Source organism: Erithacus rubecula (genome assembly GCF_903797595.1).
Source record: "Erithacus rubecula genome assembly, chromosome: 4".
Classification (NCBI taxonomy): domain Eukaryota; kingdom Metazoa; phylum Chordata; class Aves; order Passeriformes; family Muscicapidae; genus Erithacus; species Erithacus rubecula.
Genome location: NC_136686.1, coordinates 20,122,193 through 20,141,193, shown reverse-complemented (window position 1 = coordinate 20,141,193; position 19,001 = coordinate 20,122,193). Strand labels below are relative to the sequence as shown.

At 38.5% G+C, this 19,001-nt stretch overlaps 1 protein-coding gene across 1 annotated transcript in view; it reads left to right on the top strand.

The window, feature by feature from the left end:
* KCNC2 (potassium voltage-gated channel subfamily C member 2) overlaps window positions 1-19,001 on the top strand; it is a 96,535-nt gene that overhangs the window by 68,435 nt on the left and 9,099 nt on the right. The window contains 1 exon segment of the mRNA XM_079303634.1: window positions 18,060-18,990. Within this exon segment, the coding sequence (XP_079159760.1) occupies window positions 18,060-18,990 (931 nt within the window).

The following is a 19,001-nucleotide window of genomic DNA, read 5'->3' as shown; positions in this document are numbered from 1 at the left end:
CCTGTACTGGATATATTTGTTGGGTGCTTTGAAATTACAAGAGTTTTTCCAAATTCATTTGGAGTAAAAGAAAGATTGTAAAGTCCCTGTTCCGAGCAATGGATGTCAGGTTTTGTTTTATGGCTTCTCTATAATTTTATTGCACCTTGTAGCTGCAGACCAGTACAGCAGCAGTCTGTGCACATTGAGTGAGCTTATGCATACACAGGCACATGGAGTCAGTCACATTGCCAAAATCAATGTGCTCCTTGCTATTTTAGCCAGGTTCTTCAGCACGTGCCTCATTGAAAACTCTGAATTGCACAGTCACTGTCTCAGGTGGTCTGACATTGCCAGGCTGGGTTACTTTTTTTGGCTTACTCTCTCATTTCCCCAGTTCTAGAGATTTGGTTTTTTTTCTGTTCTCCGTTCCAACAGCATTAAACTTCACTGTGCTGTGCTGAGTTATCCTGTTACTACACCAGTGGAGCTGCATTGGTATTAAGGTCTTGTATGGTGATCAGGCAGTAAAGGACTACAAGCCTGAATCAGCTCATATTTTTGGAAGAGTATCAATGACACAGTATTACAGGCAGCCTGGATTTGAAAGAAATGAGGGAAAGATGTCCTTGCCTGTGCATGCTGTTGCTGCCCTGTAACGTGGATGCATGGATACCACACTAAATCTCACCTAATGGCCTGCTGCCTCCCTGGCGGGCCTTGTAAATGCACATTTAACTGGTAAAAGTTCTCTTGCTCTGCAATGGGACTTGGATTTTTGCCTTCTGTGTTCTTTCACAGGCCCAAGTTTTCAAATGGGCTGTTCTGATGTCTGTATGCATCTGTTCATAAGTGGAAGTCAACCCTATATTGCATGAGCCAATTTTATGCTTTGTCATTTCTGCAGCCAAGAAACCACTAAAATGTTTTAATATCTGGCTCTATCTACACAGAATTTGGTTCATTTTGCTTGGAAATTTTCAACCTACCTTATATTCTTTCCTTGGAAAGTGCAAGAACCTCATGGTCTAACCAGTTACAGCAATGTCACACCATGGCCTCTTTAGCCACTTGCAATGTACAGATTTCAGTAACAGAGAACAGCAGGAAGCAAATACAATCATATCTTCACACTACTCTTATCAGATCATGTAAAATAAAGTAAAAAATACTTTAACTCAACTGGTACAGGTAGTGACTTTGTTTTGCTTTTGGGTTGTTCAATGTGGTCATGGATTTGTGACAGTGGATAAGATAATACACCAGTGGTCAGTTCATCTAGAGTGGGCTCAGGTCTGTCTGCAAGTGCATGAAAACCTTTCCAGGCTTTTCTCCTCAGTTTCTGACATCTGAGTATTTGAATTGTTAGCCAGTGGTAGACAGAAATGGATTTTTAAAAAAAGATTTAAGTACTTTTTCTGATCATATTGTGCATAATTTTTCATGCATTTGAAATAAACTGTTAATATGAAGTTTTGAAACATGCATTTTCACACTTCATATCTGAAGCATTATCTGACTTGATATCATTTGTTAGCCAAAATGTTTGATGAGATCTCTGCATGTAACATGAGAAATAAAACCTCCTTTATTTTAAAATTTAGATCTATACTCAGTGATCAGAACTCCATCTTAGCTGTCCTGACATATATTTCAGTTGGGGTCATAACTCTGTTTTTCAAAAAATATTCTCATAACCTGTTTCATATTAGTAGTCTGCTAAGAGAAGCAATATTTCTTGCTTTCCAAGCTCTTGCTATCCATAATTTTCCAGTTTTAGAATATTTTTCCCAAGCTATATTGTGTATCTCTTCCCCAAGATGCCTATTGATATTGAGATTCAGCTGAAATTTTATGGCTGAAATGTACAGAAAAAAACAATCAAAAACCCCCCACTTTCTCCCCCCCAAAATAAATAACTGATGCTCTTTGCACCACAATTATCTGTACCTGAAGTATTAGCTGTTTCTGGCTCATTTATCTTATGAATAAAACTACAGGGAACTTATGGACAAGAAAGGCCCCCACAATAAGGAGGCTTGTGTAATGTCCATGTTCTACAAGCCCTCTTAATCTTGTTAGTGATTTAATCTCATGTAACACAGAGAATTTTCTAAATCCCAGAAAGTTTTTGGGCCAAAAGAGAAAGCTATATCTGGTAATGTGGGTAACAGTGAGAGCTGCATTAGGAAATTAAATAATCAAAGAAACATATGAAATTTTTATCAAGAGAAAAATATTTACAAAAGCTGTGACAGCAAGGCTTGAGCTCTAGAAGGAGGAACATAAAGTTTGCTATATATCCCATGCAGAAATGAAGATGAAAGCCCAAGAGTGTCAGTTGAAACAAAGTGAAAAAACTGATATTTCTATTTGGTTTATTTTCCATAAAGCTAAAGACCTTTATCAGATTCCCACATTCATATGCTTGCCACAGGCAGCCTGGGCAAGCAGCCCTCACCAGACCAGTCCTGTGTTCTGCTTCTCTCTCTCTCTAGTGAGTAAACCCAGTTTCCACTGCAGGAGGTGCTCAGTATTTCATAGGGTTGAGCCTAAATAGCTACATATATTTGGCTCCATTTGACTTCCAGATAGCTTTTATTTTTTTTTTTCCTCCCAATAGAAATAGCATTGGTGCCAACTGTGCAAAATAGAAAATAAAACACCCAAACCCAAACAAAAAGCTCACCCTTGCTTTGCCTGATCTCTTCTGGAGTGAAGCTCTTGTACTGAGTGAGTGCCTGGCCAGACTATTTGTCTGAAGGCCAGTTTTTGTTCTGGACTGGTGGTGTAGTATTTTTGTGAGCTACCCCCTGCTATCACTGCAGCTGCACCTGGCAAGAGGAAACAACCCACAATCTAAAAAGCTCATCAGAACAATAATGTCTGCTTCTCTCTTGACAGGTTAATTAATTGTGTGCTATTATATTTTGTGTGTGGTTTTGGATGGTTTTTATACTTCTCTTTCACATGATTCCCAGTAGGATTTGGAAAGGCTGGTGCATTGTCTGCCTGTCTGTCACTTCACATGATGCTTGATGCAGAAAGAAGAGATGGAGAGAAAAACAATGAGAGAGAATTTTGGGGTGTTACAGTTATAAAATTTTGCAGGGATCTGGGATAAAATAATGCTTATGGCTGACTGGAAAGCAAAAACTTATTTTTAATAAATTTTGAGGTTTGAAGTTTGTTTAGCCCTTTGGAAGGCAGGGAAGGGTGGACTTCTCATCAGTCCAAGCCTCCTTAGACTTGACTCCTTACAGATTTTAACATGGCCTTTCATCTCCCCCATGAGCATCTGGATCCCTGGATACTTTTTTGTTTTTGGTGGGACACCTCTTTTGTTGGGGGTGAGACAGGATAGGGAAGAAATTAAATTACCTCCTGAGGAGACTGAAATCCCCAATGAAAATCTCATTAGCAGTTCTTGTCTTAGTAACAGCAGCTTTTCACCTCTTGGATTACATTATTTTAGAAATAGAAGAGGCAGTGTGCAAGTGATGTGCTAGAATTAAGGGAGTTGACCAGACATTATGTTTTTCAAACTGGAACATTTCCAGATATTGTATAACACTTCTTTATGTCCTCCCACCCAGAAATATATTGAGACTTATGGGAGGCAGAAGTTTGACAGTTTTCAGTGTTCTTGGAAGATCCCCTGCCACAGAAAGTTTTAAAATATTTAAGTGCCTTATTCATGCATCAATGCATTCATGCATTGACATGTATCAATGTCCACATTCAGCATAATAAAAGGTATTACTAGAAGAGAGTTAGTTGTGTCTGTAGGTTTGGAGGGCATCTATTGTATTGCCTGAGAGAGAAGCTTTGTCTCTGCACAAGAACTTGTCAATGAAAGACCCTGCATGCCATGCAGTGTGCTGTCCTTCCAAACATTCTCAGTAAACTGGAAATGTACTGGAACTGCTAATGGCTCTTACTGGGCACTGCTCTTGTGCCCACTCTGTGTTGTACTGGTGCAGAAATTGAGGGTTCAGCTTCACATGAATGAAGGTGAAGGACCAAGAGAAAAAAGTTAAACCAAAGCACAATGACTTAACCCAAACATCCTCACTTATAACTGGATGTCATTCACAGTTCAGGAATTTTTTATTTTTAGATGAAATTACTGCAATGACAGGGAAGTGAGAGACCTGAAGGTCTGGGAAGCAACCAGACTGCATAGATGTGGGAGACAGATTATTTTTATATGAACTTTGATGGTTTTCATCTATGTTCTATATGAGGAATCTAGAAATAGTCCTTTTTTGGTACTGGGGCAATCTATAATAGTGTTGTGGCCTGACAGCTGTCTGCTCTTGCTATGGTGGGATGGAACTGAGTCAGGATCAGGAAGCATATAAGCACATGAGATTCAAAATCCAAGCCCACACAGTGCAAGTGGTATCATGGATGTTTCTGGAGTATTTGAGCTGCGGAGGACGGAAAATATTCTGTATAGGTGACTCTCTTTATTTACTAATTTGAAAGTAACTTCTCTTTTCATTGTTTTCCTCTAGAGAAGAGGAGAACTGGGTTCAAAAATGGGAGTCACTACTGATGCTGTGAAATCAGATCAGTGTATTTATTGCAGTGCTAGAAATTCTCTTTGTCACAAGATTCTCCCATTTGTTGGGTGGAGATGTTGCTCTCAACTTTGATACCTTGCTCACCTGGCACCAGTCACCCTCTGTCTCCCCCCAGGAGTCAAATTCATAATTGCACTGAGAGACATGCACCAGAGCATCCTGATGTAAAACTGTGGGTCAAACACAGTGATGTATAAGTAACCTGTACTGTAAATGTAATTATAAGCATAGAATACTTGCTAAATCTTGCACACAAAATCTTGAATGATTTTGTTCTGAGCTGCTCATCTGTTGAGGACTGGGGAGATACCTGATTGGCTGGGATAACATTTATGTTATAGCATCTCCTTTAGTAAAGAAAGAATCAGGCTTTTATTCCTAAAGATATGCTATGTGCTGCAAACTACTTTGAATCCTTTGATGCATTTAAGTTTTCTTCTGTTTCCCACAGTCTTCTGATTTGCTACATACAGTCTATTAATGTATCTCTGCTCTTGCTTGGTAAAGTAATCCTGAACGCTGCAAGTGATAAGTTTTTGGTAAACTATTTTAATGGTCATCATCTGTCCAAGTTACTTCCAAAAACCAAAAGCCACCCAGAAAAACCCACAGCTGATGTTTTAATGCAGTTTTGTTATAGTTCTGAAGGGGCATCTTAAGGAACAAAGAGTCCTAATGGTCAAGAAGTGGATTTAGGAGGCTAGTAAGAACTCTGGCATCCTGCTAATTTTTTTGGTTTGCCTCATAGCCACCACCAGTGACCAACTTCTGCTGGTATGTCACATGCATATTTCATCAGTGACAGCACTTTTAATTCCACGTACAACTAACCTGCTCTTTTTTTAAAGAGGAGTATGCAGGCAGATGTAACCAGTCTTGAAAGGAAAGTGCCAGCAGTAAATATCCCATGTAGACCTTACACTGGAAATAGAAACTGCAAAATGTGCCTCAGTGCAGCATTGCGTGCCACCCCTTTTGCAGCTTGCCTTCTCAAAAGGTCTCTAGTGAGCACAATCTGCCTGGTAGTGGCAGCAGTGGCAGTTCCTTCTCCCATAGTCCCCTTTGTGCATAATCATCAGCAAGATCTCCAGACATGTCAAATATCTCTTTTGCTGCCTGATTTCCTAACTGTTTTCACCACAGATATGCTCTCTAGAGAATTCACTTAATGCAGAGTTTCCACTGAATGCTGCAAATGTTGCTTTTCACTGCTGTGAGAATAATTGGATTCCAGCCCAAAAAATAAATAAAATAAATTAAAAAACCATACCAGCCCATTGTAAAGGTAACTAGTGCAGAGTTATTTGCCTTTAGCTAGCCCCAAAACCTAGTTGCACAGAAAAATATCTACCCCAGCCAACTCAATGGCATGTTCACTCTATGATAATCAGATTAATTCTTACTGCTGGCTGCTTTACTATAGGTGAACATCCAAATTTTTATTATATTAAGTTTCTATTTCTTCCCACACTCCTTTGTGTGGAGAATGTAGTTAAAAAGATCCTGGAATGGGTCTGCTGTGTGTATTCCAGTATTGATTTTTTCATAAGTAAAGGCTTCTGAAGCCCACTGGATTGTGATGAATGCTCTTGTCCATATAAACACCTGGTTGTGAGGAAATACATGTGCCATAGTGGCTTGATATATCTGACATAGGAATTCATTCCTGGGTTTTCCTGAGGTCACAAAGCTTAAGTTCTGTATGGTTCCCCTCTGCTAGCAAGCTTCTTCTCATAATAACAAGATTTTGAATAAAGGAGTCTTCATCAGGATGATGCATAGTGTTACTGGTATTTGTCCTTGTGCTGATTAGTCCAGCCCAGAGTGTAAGCATTAGTGTCAGTTCCCAGGGCAAACTGGTGATGAAGCACTGTGAGAATGTTTAAGCTAAATAATAGAAATACATTTGAAATGGTGCTATTCACAGAGTCAGTGCTAATGCTTGCAATGGCAATAGCTTAGAACATAATCTGTGTATTAAATAAATGTGTAAATTGGATTTGGAAATATTCATGGGGGCAAGGGGCTGGGGGAGCCTCTTGGGTCTCTGAGTCAAATCCTCTCTTATCACAGACCCAGTGTCATCTAATCCCCCTCATAAACTTGTGTAATCTTTTTCATATACTTCTCCCAGGTTCTGGAGGAGGGCCTTGAACTATCATTTCAATTCAAGTGTCTTCTTTGAACAGAGAATGGAATAAGAATGTCACAGTTGTCTGAATATCCTAATAACTGTTGCACTGCTGGCTTTTCTCTTTCATACATTTGCTTTCTCAGTTCAATTGAACTATCACTTCTGCATTCCTGGAGACAAGGGTAAATGAAATTTTAATGTATTAAAAAATGGAAGTAAGCTACATATAGTTATTTACCTGTCTTTCAAAAAAACTTCCACAAGATTCTGGGTAACTTGTTGACCAATGCATTTTTTTTTTTTTGCACTGTGGAGCCAAAAGATAGGTCTGAAAAAAACATGTCTGTGTGAGCTGCTGTTGTCTGAGGTGATATGTTTGGTTCCTCAGGGTCCAGATAAGCCTAGCTGACTACAATTGCAATGAATAATTTACTGTCTCTAAATTTAGCTTTGATCTATGTGATTGTGTTGTGAACTTGAAACATACTCACATACATCAAGCACGGGAGTTTCAGCAGTCTCACCCTTCCCTCTCTCATAAAAACACCCTTCTGACCTGAAATTCTTCTCCAAGTGCATCACTCTTTCAGCTGTACCAGAGTGTTAAGGTGCATTGATTTAGGTATCTCAAAAATTTATTATTTTTTTAATATTAAGACTTTTCAGAGAGTTGTGTGAGATCATGGAGGAGTTGCAAGGACACTGTGCTATCTGGCCTAGGAAAAAGGTAAAGACTGTTTCTGTTTTATAGACTGTCCAGTAATTTAACTATAGAAAGACATAAATAATTCTCTGAAGAGGAGCTGTTCTAATTTTATTAAAAATTAGATTTTTAAAATTAGGGTCAGCATATATACTCTCTTCAGTTTTCCTGGAATCTAGTTGATGTAGGGGAGGAAGCCTTAATCTCAAAAGTCAAACCAGGTTTGAAAGAAAAAAGTCTTCCATTAGACCAGTAATTCAGTTGGAAAAATCAGATGAGCTTCCAGGCACATGTGCCCTTCAGATACCAATATAAAAGTCACAGAAACTGTACAGGGAGTGTAGGCTGGCATAAAAATCCTGGTGAGGTTGTGAGATAAGGAGAAAAGATGCATGACAGTGAGTGGCTGGACCAGGAGACCATGGAGTGGTATCAGCACTGGAGCAGAAGGAAGCTCTCTTACTTTTGGAGATTGAAAACAGGAAGTTGGTTGTGATTTATGTCAAAGGAGAATGGCTTGAAGGTCCAGAAATGTGGAGCGAGGTAGAAAGATGCAGAGACTGAGACCAAGAAGCTGAGCAAAGTAACCAACTGAGCAAATGGCCTGGGACAAATAGCCAGGTGGGATGTGAAGAGAAGGCTGAGTCTGGGGCCTGGAAGAGCCTGGAGAACAGAGGCACATCAGCTCTGGAAAGAGCTGCATATGAAAATAAAGCATGATTAGAGGAATAGAACATGGATATACAGATAAGGTAAGAACAGACTGCTTAGAAGAAGAGAGGAAGAAAGTCTGGGATCCAGCAGTGAACCTCAGAACAGAGCTGGGCTGAGAAAGGGAGGGAAGGACAGGAAGAGAAAGTACCAGGACAGGGACACACTGAAGCTGGAAATGCAGAAAGGATCAAACTCTGGACATCTGAGGGGGAAAAAAACATCTCTACTTCCTAGAGGATTTTCAAGGCAGAGCCAGGGAGCTGGAGACCGCTGAGTTTGGGAACTGTGTGCTCTGCCACGAGTCAGTTCAACTACTCCTGCTGCTTGCAACCCTGCTGATGCAAATGGCAGAGAGGTTTTCTCTATGGGATTGCAACTGTGACAGGTCCTGTAAGAAGTTACAGGCTGAAGTTTGTGTGTTCATGATTTGCTTTTATTAAGTCTAGATTATCCACAAAGCCTGCTCCATTGGAAGCTCATCATTAGGACTGTCCTACCAAGCAACTAAGGGTTAAGCAATGCCACAGTCTGGGAATCCTATTCCTTATGGTTTTGCTTACCCATAACTAAGTTGCAATCATGAAGCAGAGGTACCAGTTACTATCAAATCTATTTTATTACTGTGGTGCAAATATGAAAAATTAACCCAGTTCTACTTAAGTAGTATATGGAAAGGAAAGCTTCCAGTCAAAGGAGACCTGTTAATCAGCAGTTTAAGGATTTAGCATACACTTTTGAGTATCTAGAAAACAGGCTCAATCCCTTCAATTTTTAAGAGGGAGTTTGGTAGTTTTAATTTCAGAACTCGCAGTAGAAGTCTTACTATGTTGCACAGGAAAGACACAGGCCTGGAAAACTAGTAAGTAACTCCAGAATGTTTTGATTAGCTTCGGGATAGCAAAAGAGGATATATGAGTTGGTTAAAAGGCTCCTCTGATGAAAGCTGAGATGGGCTCTATGACAAATCTTAATGGATGCCAAGTCTCAGAATCTCTTCTAAATTCATCCAAGTGTAATTTTAAATTAGGCCATCATACTTGTTTTCAGTGAGAGGAAACATAGACATAAATGAGCCTGAGTGCTTAAGTGAGATGGAGATGATACAGATGAAAATGTTTCTGTAATTTTAATAGCTGTGAGATTTATGTGCTAGGCAAACTACATTATAATAGAATTTTCATTAATTTATATTAAGAATGTGTCTCTTTTCTCCATTTGTCTGCATGGGTGTAAAAGCCTATTAATAATAAATGGTATTATACTGAAGATTTTTTTCCAGTTTTGACCCATTGAGCCAAATGAGAACTTCTCATGATAAATCAAGTGCAGAAAGAAAGATGCTGCCTGTGTAGTATTTCAAGTTGCCAGGTCCCAGAGCCTAATCTTTTCTGTAATGATGTGAACAGCAGGTAGTCTACAGAAGGGCAACAAAGCAAACAGAGAGGCTAATTTGACACATTATGTAAATTTGGGATTGGCTGAAATGCACACTTCAAAATCTGCATTCTTCTTCCCTTCAGACAAGTTAAGCTTCATTTTGGAATATTCTCTTTTAGTAATGAGAAACCTCTGAGTGTCTTAGATCAGACCAGAATACAAGCTGTGAATTCCTCTTTTTCTCACCTTTGCTTTTACTCTGGGAAGAACATCCACTGCGTTTTTGCAGCTGCTATAAATATTTAGCCTGTTTGATTTATGGCAATGTTTAATGAATGAGTGGCAGTGTTTTACTTATCAAGCCACATTGCCATGCAGACCTTTTTTAGTAAGACAAGGGCAAAGTGAACCTTGCTGATGCCTTTTCAAAAAAAATTATTGCTAGAATATAAATGCCAAGTCTAGTTAAAATAATGTGCACAGCTAGCTGTTAAACCAAAAGCATTGCTGCAATAGTCACAGCTCAGAAAAATCACAAGTGAAGCAAGCTACATAAATTCAAATGAATGGAAACAGAAGCTTCTGAAGGCAGTGTGATTGCTGTTCAAGGGCTTCTGTTGAGTCGTCAAGAGGCAATAATAGATGCAGTGGGAGGTATGTTGTGTGTTGGCATGATGTGTTTTACTTAGCTGCTCCATGGGGCATCAAAGTCAGAGGGTTTTGATCTGCTAGTGGGAAACAGCACTGGTCATTTAGGAAATTAGTAATATTATTGGATGGGAGGCAATGAGGGATGGAATATGAGGGAGTGTCCTGGGCTGCAGAATCAGTCCTGTCCCCAGGAATCCCACTGCATGAGGTGTGGTCCTGCCACTGAAATTCATTCTCAAGTCTTCTTTCCAGTTACTTGGCAGAGGAAAAAGTTTTCCATGCTGAGTAGGAGAGTATATGTCTAAATTAGGGTAGCTTTGTAAATCAGTTTTGAATTCTTTAGAAAGATATATATCAATTAAATGCAATTAAAATGCAGGATGATTTGTAACTCTGGTTTTCTTTATAATCCGCTTTAAAATGTAGATGTGACTAAGACGTATCTGGGTCAAACTCATGTTAGGCTGCTGATTTACCTAACAGCTTAGTTAGAGTGACTTAATTTTGTGCCTGGATTTCTGAATATGAAGAGATGCATTAATAACCTTTTTATTTGTGCCCAGCTGGTAATGAAAGACAACAGATTTTTGAAACTATAACAAATGAGAAAATAATGAGCAAGCAAGAGAACATTTGTGTTCTCACTATTACATATGGATAGTAGCTACTCTCAGCTGTAAATACTTCTGCACTACAAATCTACACATCGGACATTAGCTATAGGCTGTTTAGACAGTATATCAATAAAAGTGTATTGACATACAGATTTTTTTCATTCAGTTAAGACTATGTGTAGAATTGTAACAGCAGCAGTTTAACTGCTAGCTTGAATGCCAAATATTGTTAGCAGGAGGTAGAACTGTACTGGTGATTTGAAAAGAGTAGACCTATCTTTTGTAGGATGCAAACAAAATTATTGGCAGGAACTGCTCTGACTGTCACTTGAGATACTACAGTGGCCAATTTCCCAATTTGGATGCTAAAGTTGGGCTGTTAAATCTTTATGTAGACATTTAAAAACCACTTTAATGCTGACATTTCACCTTATTCCCCAGAAGGAGAATGACTTACAGATTTTTAGAGACATAAAATTGGTCTTAGTGCCTGATACTTCATGTATCATGCTTTTGTTTGTCCTTTGATGGTTTATTTAAAATACTGCGTCTGTATCAATTCCTTAATCTTTGGAGAGAAATAATGCAAGAGATTATGATTTATGAGTGGTGAAGTAAATTGATAGTATGTTTGCCTTGAGCTTATACTTTGGTTAGTAGCTTCTGATGGTATTTGTTTTCTTACTAAGTATATCCAGATACAGTGCACTGAAAATGCATCACACCATAAAAACTTGTGACTTTGCCTTCTTTTTTCTTTTTCATGAAATGATAATTTTCCAAAGGCAACTTACATCTAAGGAAGAATAGCAGTTTTGAGAAACAGAGTTGTGAAGAGATTGATGGGAGGTTTGGTGAGGTATTTGGGTTTATGCAAAACACACATTAATGTTCAAGTTCTACCACACAGAACATTAAACTATATAGAGAGGTAAGTTCATCACAAGAGCTCATTCTGAAATCACATTATGATTTTAACAATTTCCTGATCTCCAGATGGAACTAAGCAGAGAGAAAAAAATCTATCATGTTGAAATCAGAAACGAGGACAATCTAAAGAAAAATAACTCTCTTTAAAGCTGGAAGTGGTATCTAATTCTGTGATTTCAATCCTGAGGTTAGTTGCTACTTTGAGTGAAGCATGCCATGTTCTTTACAAATGCAGTTTCTTTTTCTGCATAAGTAACATTCCATATTGTCATTGAATGCCCAAATCCCTCAAATGCATTGGATTTTTATGTTTTTTTTTTTTTTTTTTTTTTTGAGATTTTGGTTTTATATGACTAAGCAGCTATAAAACTAGATTAAAAAATCAGCATTGCAAGTTAGTTGGGACTGATTAGAAACAGTATGTGATTTTGGCTTTGTTCCCTGTTTGACTGGGTCTCATTCAATCCCCCTGCAGAACTAGGGGGATTTCAGAAACTAACAATTTGAATTCCTGGAAGAATAAAAAAGGCTTCTGGAGAATATTGCAGGAAAAATTTATGGAAGATTTACAGGAAAAAATACTTTTCTTTCCTGAACCTTGAGAGAGACAAAAAAAAAAATCAATATCAGCTTATAATGTTTATGATGGGAGTATAATAATTTTGGTATTACCACTCATAACTGTTTTAGCCTTAGAAATAGATCGATGAGTCTTAAAATACAAGCGAAAAAAACTTGTAAAATACATTTTGTAATGCATATATATGACTAAATTCTTGCAGTCAGTGAGAAGTGGGTGCATGTAATGCAAGGATCAGCTTACTTTTCGTGGTCAGAGGATTAGTAAGAGGAAGAAACTGAATCTGTTGGTTTTTGTTTTTTAATAATTCATATTATATTCTGAAATATGAAAAGACAAGGCTTAGACTAACAGATACGAGCAGAACTCACTGGGAATAATTTTTAAATCTCCAAAGTGTGGATTTTTTTTTTTTTTTTAATTTATCAAAATGAGCATGGTATTAAAAAAAGAATACTGCTTTCCTTTTAAGTATTCTGTTATCCTACAGAAGTTACTCTGTTTTGAGGGTTCTGGTTAACATGAATGATCTGGAAAGGCAAACAACCCATGAATGGAAACTCCTCTGCTCTTGTTTTTTGTCAGAAAACATTCAGTTGTTCAGTAAACTCTTACCTTTTGTAATGAAAGCAGGATTTTGGTTACAAGCTGTCAACGTTAGTTTCTTTAGAAAAAAACAAACCACAGTCTCTTTTCTTGGATGCTCTATAGTTGTATTTTTAGTCTATGAGTGTGGTGGGGAGGAATATTGATTTTTAAAAATTGTTTTAAGTTCTAGCAACACACATGTATTAAATCTCATAATGTGCCTGTGAAGAAATTTATTTTAAACAACATTTAAATCTTTTTTATTTAAAAGGAATTCTGTAGCTGCATTAGACAATATTAAGTATTGTATTTTCAAGGGCTTATTAAATATTCAGTCATTTTGTTTTTCCGTTGTCAAGTGTGTCAAGGGCAAACCTTCTGTGTCCTGGAATGTAACTCAAACTAAGTGAATCTTAAAAGCTGCTATTAAATGCTCACATTAGAAAATATACATTACACAGTGAGGGGAGTTGAAAGAGGTGTTGAAATCCAGCTCCAGAACAAGTTGTACCCAGACAAGATACAAACTTTCTATGGGGAAACACTGCAATATGGTGAGAGATTTTATTCAAAACTTAAAGATGAAACAAGAAGGATGACTGTGACTATGCATTAACCTCTTCACTGACTATGACCTGTCCATCTTGGAAAGCAAAATAATTGTGTAGAAATAATTTAAGGGTGTAGGATGGACAGAAGAAACTTATTTTAAATGTAGAGTGGGATCAGTCTGATTTTATGAATATGTATAATACACTGAGTATGAGGATCAGTTTCTAGCTCCCCTGCTGCTTTGTTCAGGCTCTGTCTGAGCTGTTGAGCCTTGGAATGGCTCAGGAAGTCTCTGCCTTCAGGGGACATGTGTGTGGGTCAGGTGAGCCACAGCATCCTCTGACTTGGTGCCTTTTCCTGCTGTGAAATCCAGACATGGCCTGTGAGGTGAGACTGCTGTCAGGTCATTTGCAGCCACAGTTTTTAGTGACCTTAAATTTTCAAGGCACTTAAAGAGCTATGTGCAAGATAAAACATGACTTTGGACTCATGAAAGTTCTGCTAATCCACAGACTGCTCAGTTTGGTGTTCTAGAGTTGGTTGTCAGTTTTGAAATTTCTTCAAGCTCTGAGCTACTCAGTCCCCCATGAGACAGTGAATTCAAGGTACAAATCATAAAGTCTTCTACTTCCAATAAGTTATCTGCAGGCACCTCAGACTCTAGATTAATGTACTTCATTGAAAATCAAGATATAGATGAATAATCCACTTATTGTGAACATTAGTAGAAGTTAGCAGCAGAGCTTGGCTGGTGATCAACTAGACAAGCTGAGAGATGGAATCTCTGCTGTCTGAACTTGTGATGCTGACAAGCAAGAACAAAATTGGGTGCACACTGCCTTCAAACTGTGAGCAGAGGGAATCAGCAGCCTCCTGAGAGCTTTAACTGCTTAGTGGGGAATGCTCTACATGCTGTGTATTACACACTGAATATGTTTGTAACTTAACTGCTCTCTTCTGGCAAAAACGGGCTGAACTTTTTGCTAATTCACTTTGTGTTAATTTCAGTTTCAAAAATGGTGGCCCCAGAGTGTGTCTACAACCATTCCGTCGCTTAGAAAAATGGTCCTTTCAGGAGGAAAAAAGAAAACCTAAATAAGAAAGTTAATTTTAGCACATTCATTGAAGCAAACAAGAAGCAATTACATAAAAAAACCAAGCCCTTTTTAAGAAATGAGAAAAAGATCATGATTAATTGGATATTATTTGAAAATTTTTCTTCAGCTTTTTTTGAAGACTCTCAAAAAACATTTTAGACCTGCAATCTTTGGTTTAAAAAAGGGGGTGAATAAGCTGTTTTTCTCTATACCAAGGCTGAACTTGTCTTGCAACTAGTCAAAATCAAAGTTTTCAGAACTTCTCAAAGTGAAAGGCTGCTAATGATTCAAACAGAAAATTGACTCTTGTAACCATTCTGAAATAATGAATAGGCTAACTCCTAGATTTTTATACTTCATAAAACAAAAAAGGAAACAAAAAGTTCTGTGTGCTACCCTGGTCATTGTGGACTGAGGAACTATTGCAGGACTGAGAAATAGAATTTGGTTGATCACATCCATCAGAGAATCTGTGAGTTCAAATCTGTACTGTCTTTTTCTGAAATGTGGTGCTTGCCCACATGACAAAAATTGATGTATTTTTAGAGTCTAATTACTTTAGAAATCTGGAATTAGGATGAAGGAGAAGGAAAGCATAGAATGAGGATAGCACATGACTTCACTTAGTTCTATCATTACAGATGTATATGAAAAACATGCTAGAGACTTTTCAACACATTGCCTGGCATTGTGTAACATAACACTAAGGAAGCATCTTTGTTAATGTGAGGTTAATCCCTAAACATTTTCTGTTGGACTGATAAAATGTTCCTACTTGCATTGGTCTTTGCATTTTCTCTTGCATATTCTCTGAATCCTCTGATTATTGGAATAACACTGTAGGTCTCTTGTGTATGCAGCTTTTCTAGGTGCTATGCAAGCTCTGTCCTGATCCAAGGAGCTGGCAGTTTAAAACCAAATGCAATGAGACACAAAAGGAATGTGTTTTTTTTGTCCAAAATCAGTGATGGCATGCATATGCATGGCAAAAATATGTACATCTTACTGTTTTACATTTCTGTGAATGCTTTATTGTCGATTTGATCTATTGACCAAGAAATCTGTCACCAGATTTGTAATGTTTTCTTGTCTCTCTTCTGACCTCTGGAAGATGACTGTCTTTGGGATAGATTTTGGACATGACAATGTCTTTACTGTGGTAATTATTTACATACTTTTAGGTTCAATGCACTGTTGAATGCACAGTTAATCCTTATTATGTCTGAATTGTTGGTAAATTATCTACTTGTTGGTAAATTTCATCAATTTTGGTTAGGCTGAATGTAGTTTTATTTTATTTTCAGACAAAAATTCACAGTTGTCTGAAATCACCAGTGTTGCTGTTGAAGAGATTGGCCAATATTTTGTGTCAAAAGTTCCCTCTGAAATTGCAAACTACAGTGCTGACTTAGATTCAGTGACTCAACCTCCATGTTTGCTTTTTCCATTTTTGACTGTATCAAAGAAGTCTGGATGATGCTCTAGGAGACACCCAAGGGTCATTCTTAGGCCACCAGTGGCTTAAAGTCTGATAAATTCTCTATCCCTCCTGTGGAGAAGTTTTGCAAAGATCTGCTGAGATTAATTCACTTAAGTTATATAAATCTGGTTGTATTTGCTGACTCTAGTTGTCTCACAGAAGATTGAGGCTCTTTTGTGTGTGTTGGTGTCAAGTGCTGTGAGCTATGAACATGCAGCAATTTTGTAGTTAAGGCAAAGGCAGAAAAGCCTGTTCAGTAAAAATCAGACAGTGTAAGATCGTTTGCTTAGCTTGTGGCTAGAAGTCCAGACTGGATGATAAGTGTTCAGTTCAGTCTCTGAGTCAGTACTTTTTGAAAGGTAACAGATTTAGTTTCTGCAATTGTAGGGCATGGTGTAATAACTTTTTTTTTCTATGATTGAGGAAAAGGAAGCCATAAATAACCTGCAAAGATCTGATATAGGTACTTATATGTGATTTTTCATCGATTCATGTCATGAATCTGAATGTAATAAATTTGCCAGACCTGCACTGCAAATTCAAGCTTGTTTCCAGAATAAAAGGAATTCTCTCTACAGGTTGTAAAGACAATATTTTGTTGTCTAACCAGTGTTCCATGTTGGAAAGTACAAGCATTCAGTATTGTAGGAGCCCAAATGAGTTCCTGCAGCACATAACACCAAATCTGAATGCTGATGCTAAATCCAGTCACTGATATCCAAAGTAAACAAAATCAGTTTTGCCACAATGCTGTATCCCAGGTTAAAGTGGCAGAGCAGAGGCATTCTTGCTTATGGCTGTTGTTTTGTCTGCCTTACAACTAGATTTTTTCCAATGACATTCAAGATTTCAGTGTGGTAACTAGATACTAGAAATTTTTTAACTGTTTAGGCATCTTTTTGCCTCCTTAGACCCCTAATGGTTTCAAAAATCTTCATGTCTCCAGAAGGCTTTTTTTTCCCCCCAGGATAATATTGGCTATAAAATGTTTATTAAGATGCAAATTCAAAATAATAAAAATATTGTTATTTATGTACCACACCATTGCTGTTTGAGTGCAAGCTGCTATGGTTGCAATGTCATTGAAAAGAATTTAACCATTGCAGCAAAGGAATAGCTGACCTCAAAAAACCTTTTCATTTGGTGTATATTCCTCAGTGTAAGAACATCTATCTCCTGCTCTAGCTGTTTGGCTCAGTGTTAATTTCTGAGATCTTGTCCTGGATGTTCTCTGTTATTCCATGCTTGACTGTTATGACTGGAAGATCAGGCAGTATATACTTTTTAAGCCCTAAACAATCTTCTGTGATGGCTGTTTCCAGGTTATTTACCTGTATTTTATCAATTCATGTGCCTCTATTAGAACTGAATTTGTATTTCCCTTTTTGTTTGGACTGCCCAGAATTTTTAACCTGGTTAGCAGGACTGTGGATCCTAAGACTGTGGCAAAGGTTTACTTTTAGTGCTGCCCAAAACAATCAGTGATGGATGACTCCAAACATAATAGGTTATGCAAACAACTCTACCTGTAGCACAGAAGACATTTTCTATCAGTAAATATCCTGTATTTGCTAATTGTTGAAAATCTAAAGGAAACCCAGAGTTTGGATCTGCTCCTAGATCCCTCTGAGGCATTTTTCAAGACAGGTGTGAACTCTGAACCATAATCTCAGGACTGTTAGGGTCAGTCCACATTTTCCGCTGTGTGAGTGATGACATCTTTAAGTATTGCTGTGGTTGGTGTGTACAGGAACTGCTTGCAAGGAACTTTGACAACTGAATCAAATTCAGACAATTCAGCAGAGATTAAAGATTTTGTTGCCACTTTCCTAATGAGTTGCATTTTGCCATGACATCCATTGCCAAGACTTTTCCTGCTCGTGGACTCCTGACCTGTGTGTGAGAGCTGTTTGCTGCTCTCCTCTAGCCTAGATGGAAATTTGTATGCATATGAATTTGCCAGCCATGTGGGGAGGAATGAGTAGAAATTTTACTATAAATGCAGACATAATTTGTATTAATGTGAAGAGCTGTGTGGTTCTGACGTCTCTTTTCTCTCTTTGTGTTTCAGTTCATCGCTTTTGCCTCTTTATTCTTCATCTTAGTTTCAATCACAACCTTCTGCCTGGAAACACACGAGGCTTTCAACACTATTATAAACAAGACTGAGCAGGTGATCAATGGGACAGAAGCTGTGTTCCAGTATGAGATTGAGACAGATCCTGCACTGACATATGTGGAAGGAGTCTGCGTGGTATGGTTTACATTTGAATTTTTAGTACGTGTTATTTTTTCTCCCAACAAACTTGAATTCATCAAAAACCTCTTGAATATCATTGACTTTGTGGCCATCCTGCCCTTTTACCTAGAAGTGGGCCTGAGTGGGCTCTCCTCCAAAGCTGCTAAGGACGTGCTTGGTTTCCTCAGGGTGGTAAGGTTCGTCAGGATCCTTCGGATTTTCAAGCTGACCCGGCACTTCGTGGGCCTGAGGGTGCTGGGGCACACTCTGCGAGCCAGCACCAATGAGTTTCTGCTGCTGATAATATTCCTGGCGCTCGGTGTTTTGATATTTGCCACTATGATCTACTACGCAGAGCGGGTGGGAGCCCAGCCTAATGACCCGTCAGCGAGTGAGCACACACAGTTCAAAAACATCCCCATCGGCTTCTGGTGGGCTGTGGTCACCATGACCACCCTGGGGTATGGGGACATGTACCCACGGACTTGGTCTGGCATGCTGGTGGGAGCCCTGTGTGCACTGGCTGGAGTGCTCACCATAGCCATGCCCGTGCCTGTGATAGTTAACAATTTTGGGATGTACTACTCCCTGGCCATGGCAAAGCAGAAACTGCCAAGGAAGCGGAAGAAGCACATCCCTCCTGCTCCTCAAGCCAGCTCACCCACCTTCTGCAAGACAGACTTGAACATGGCCTGCAATAGCACACAGGGTGACATCTGCCTGGGCAAGGACAACCAGCTGATGGAACACAACAGATCATCAGGTAGGATCCCA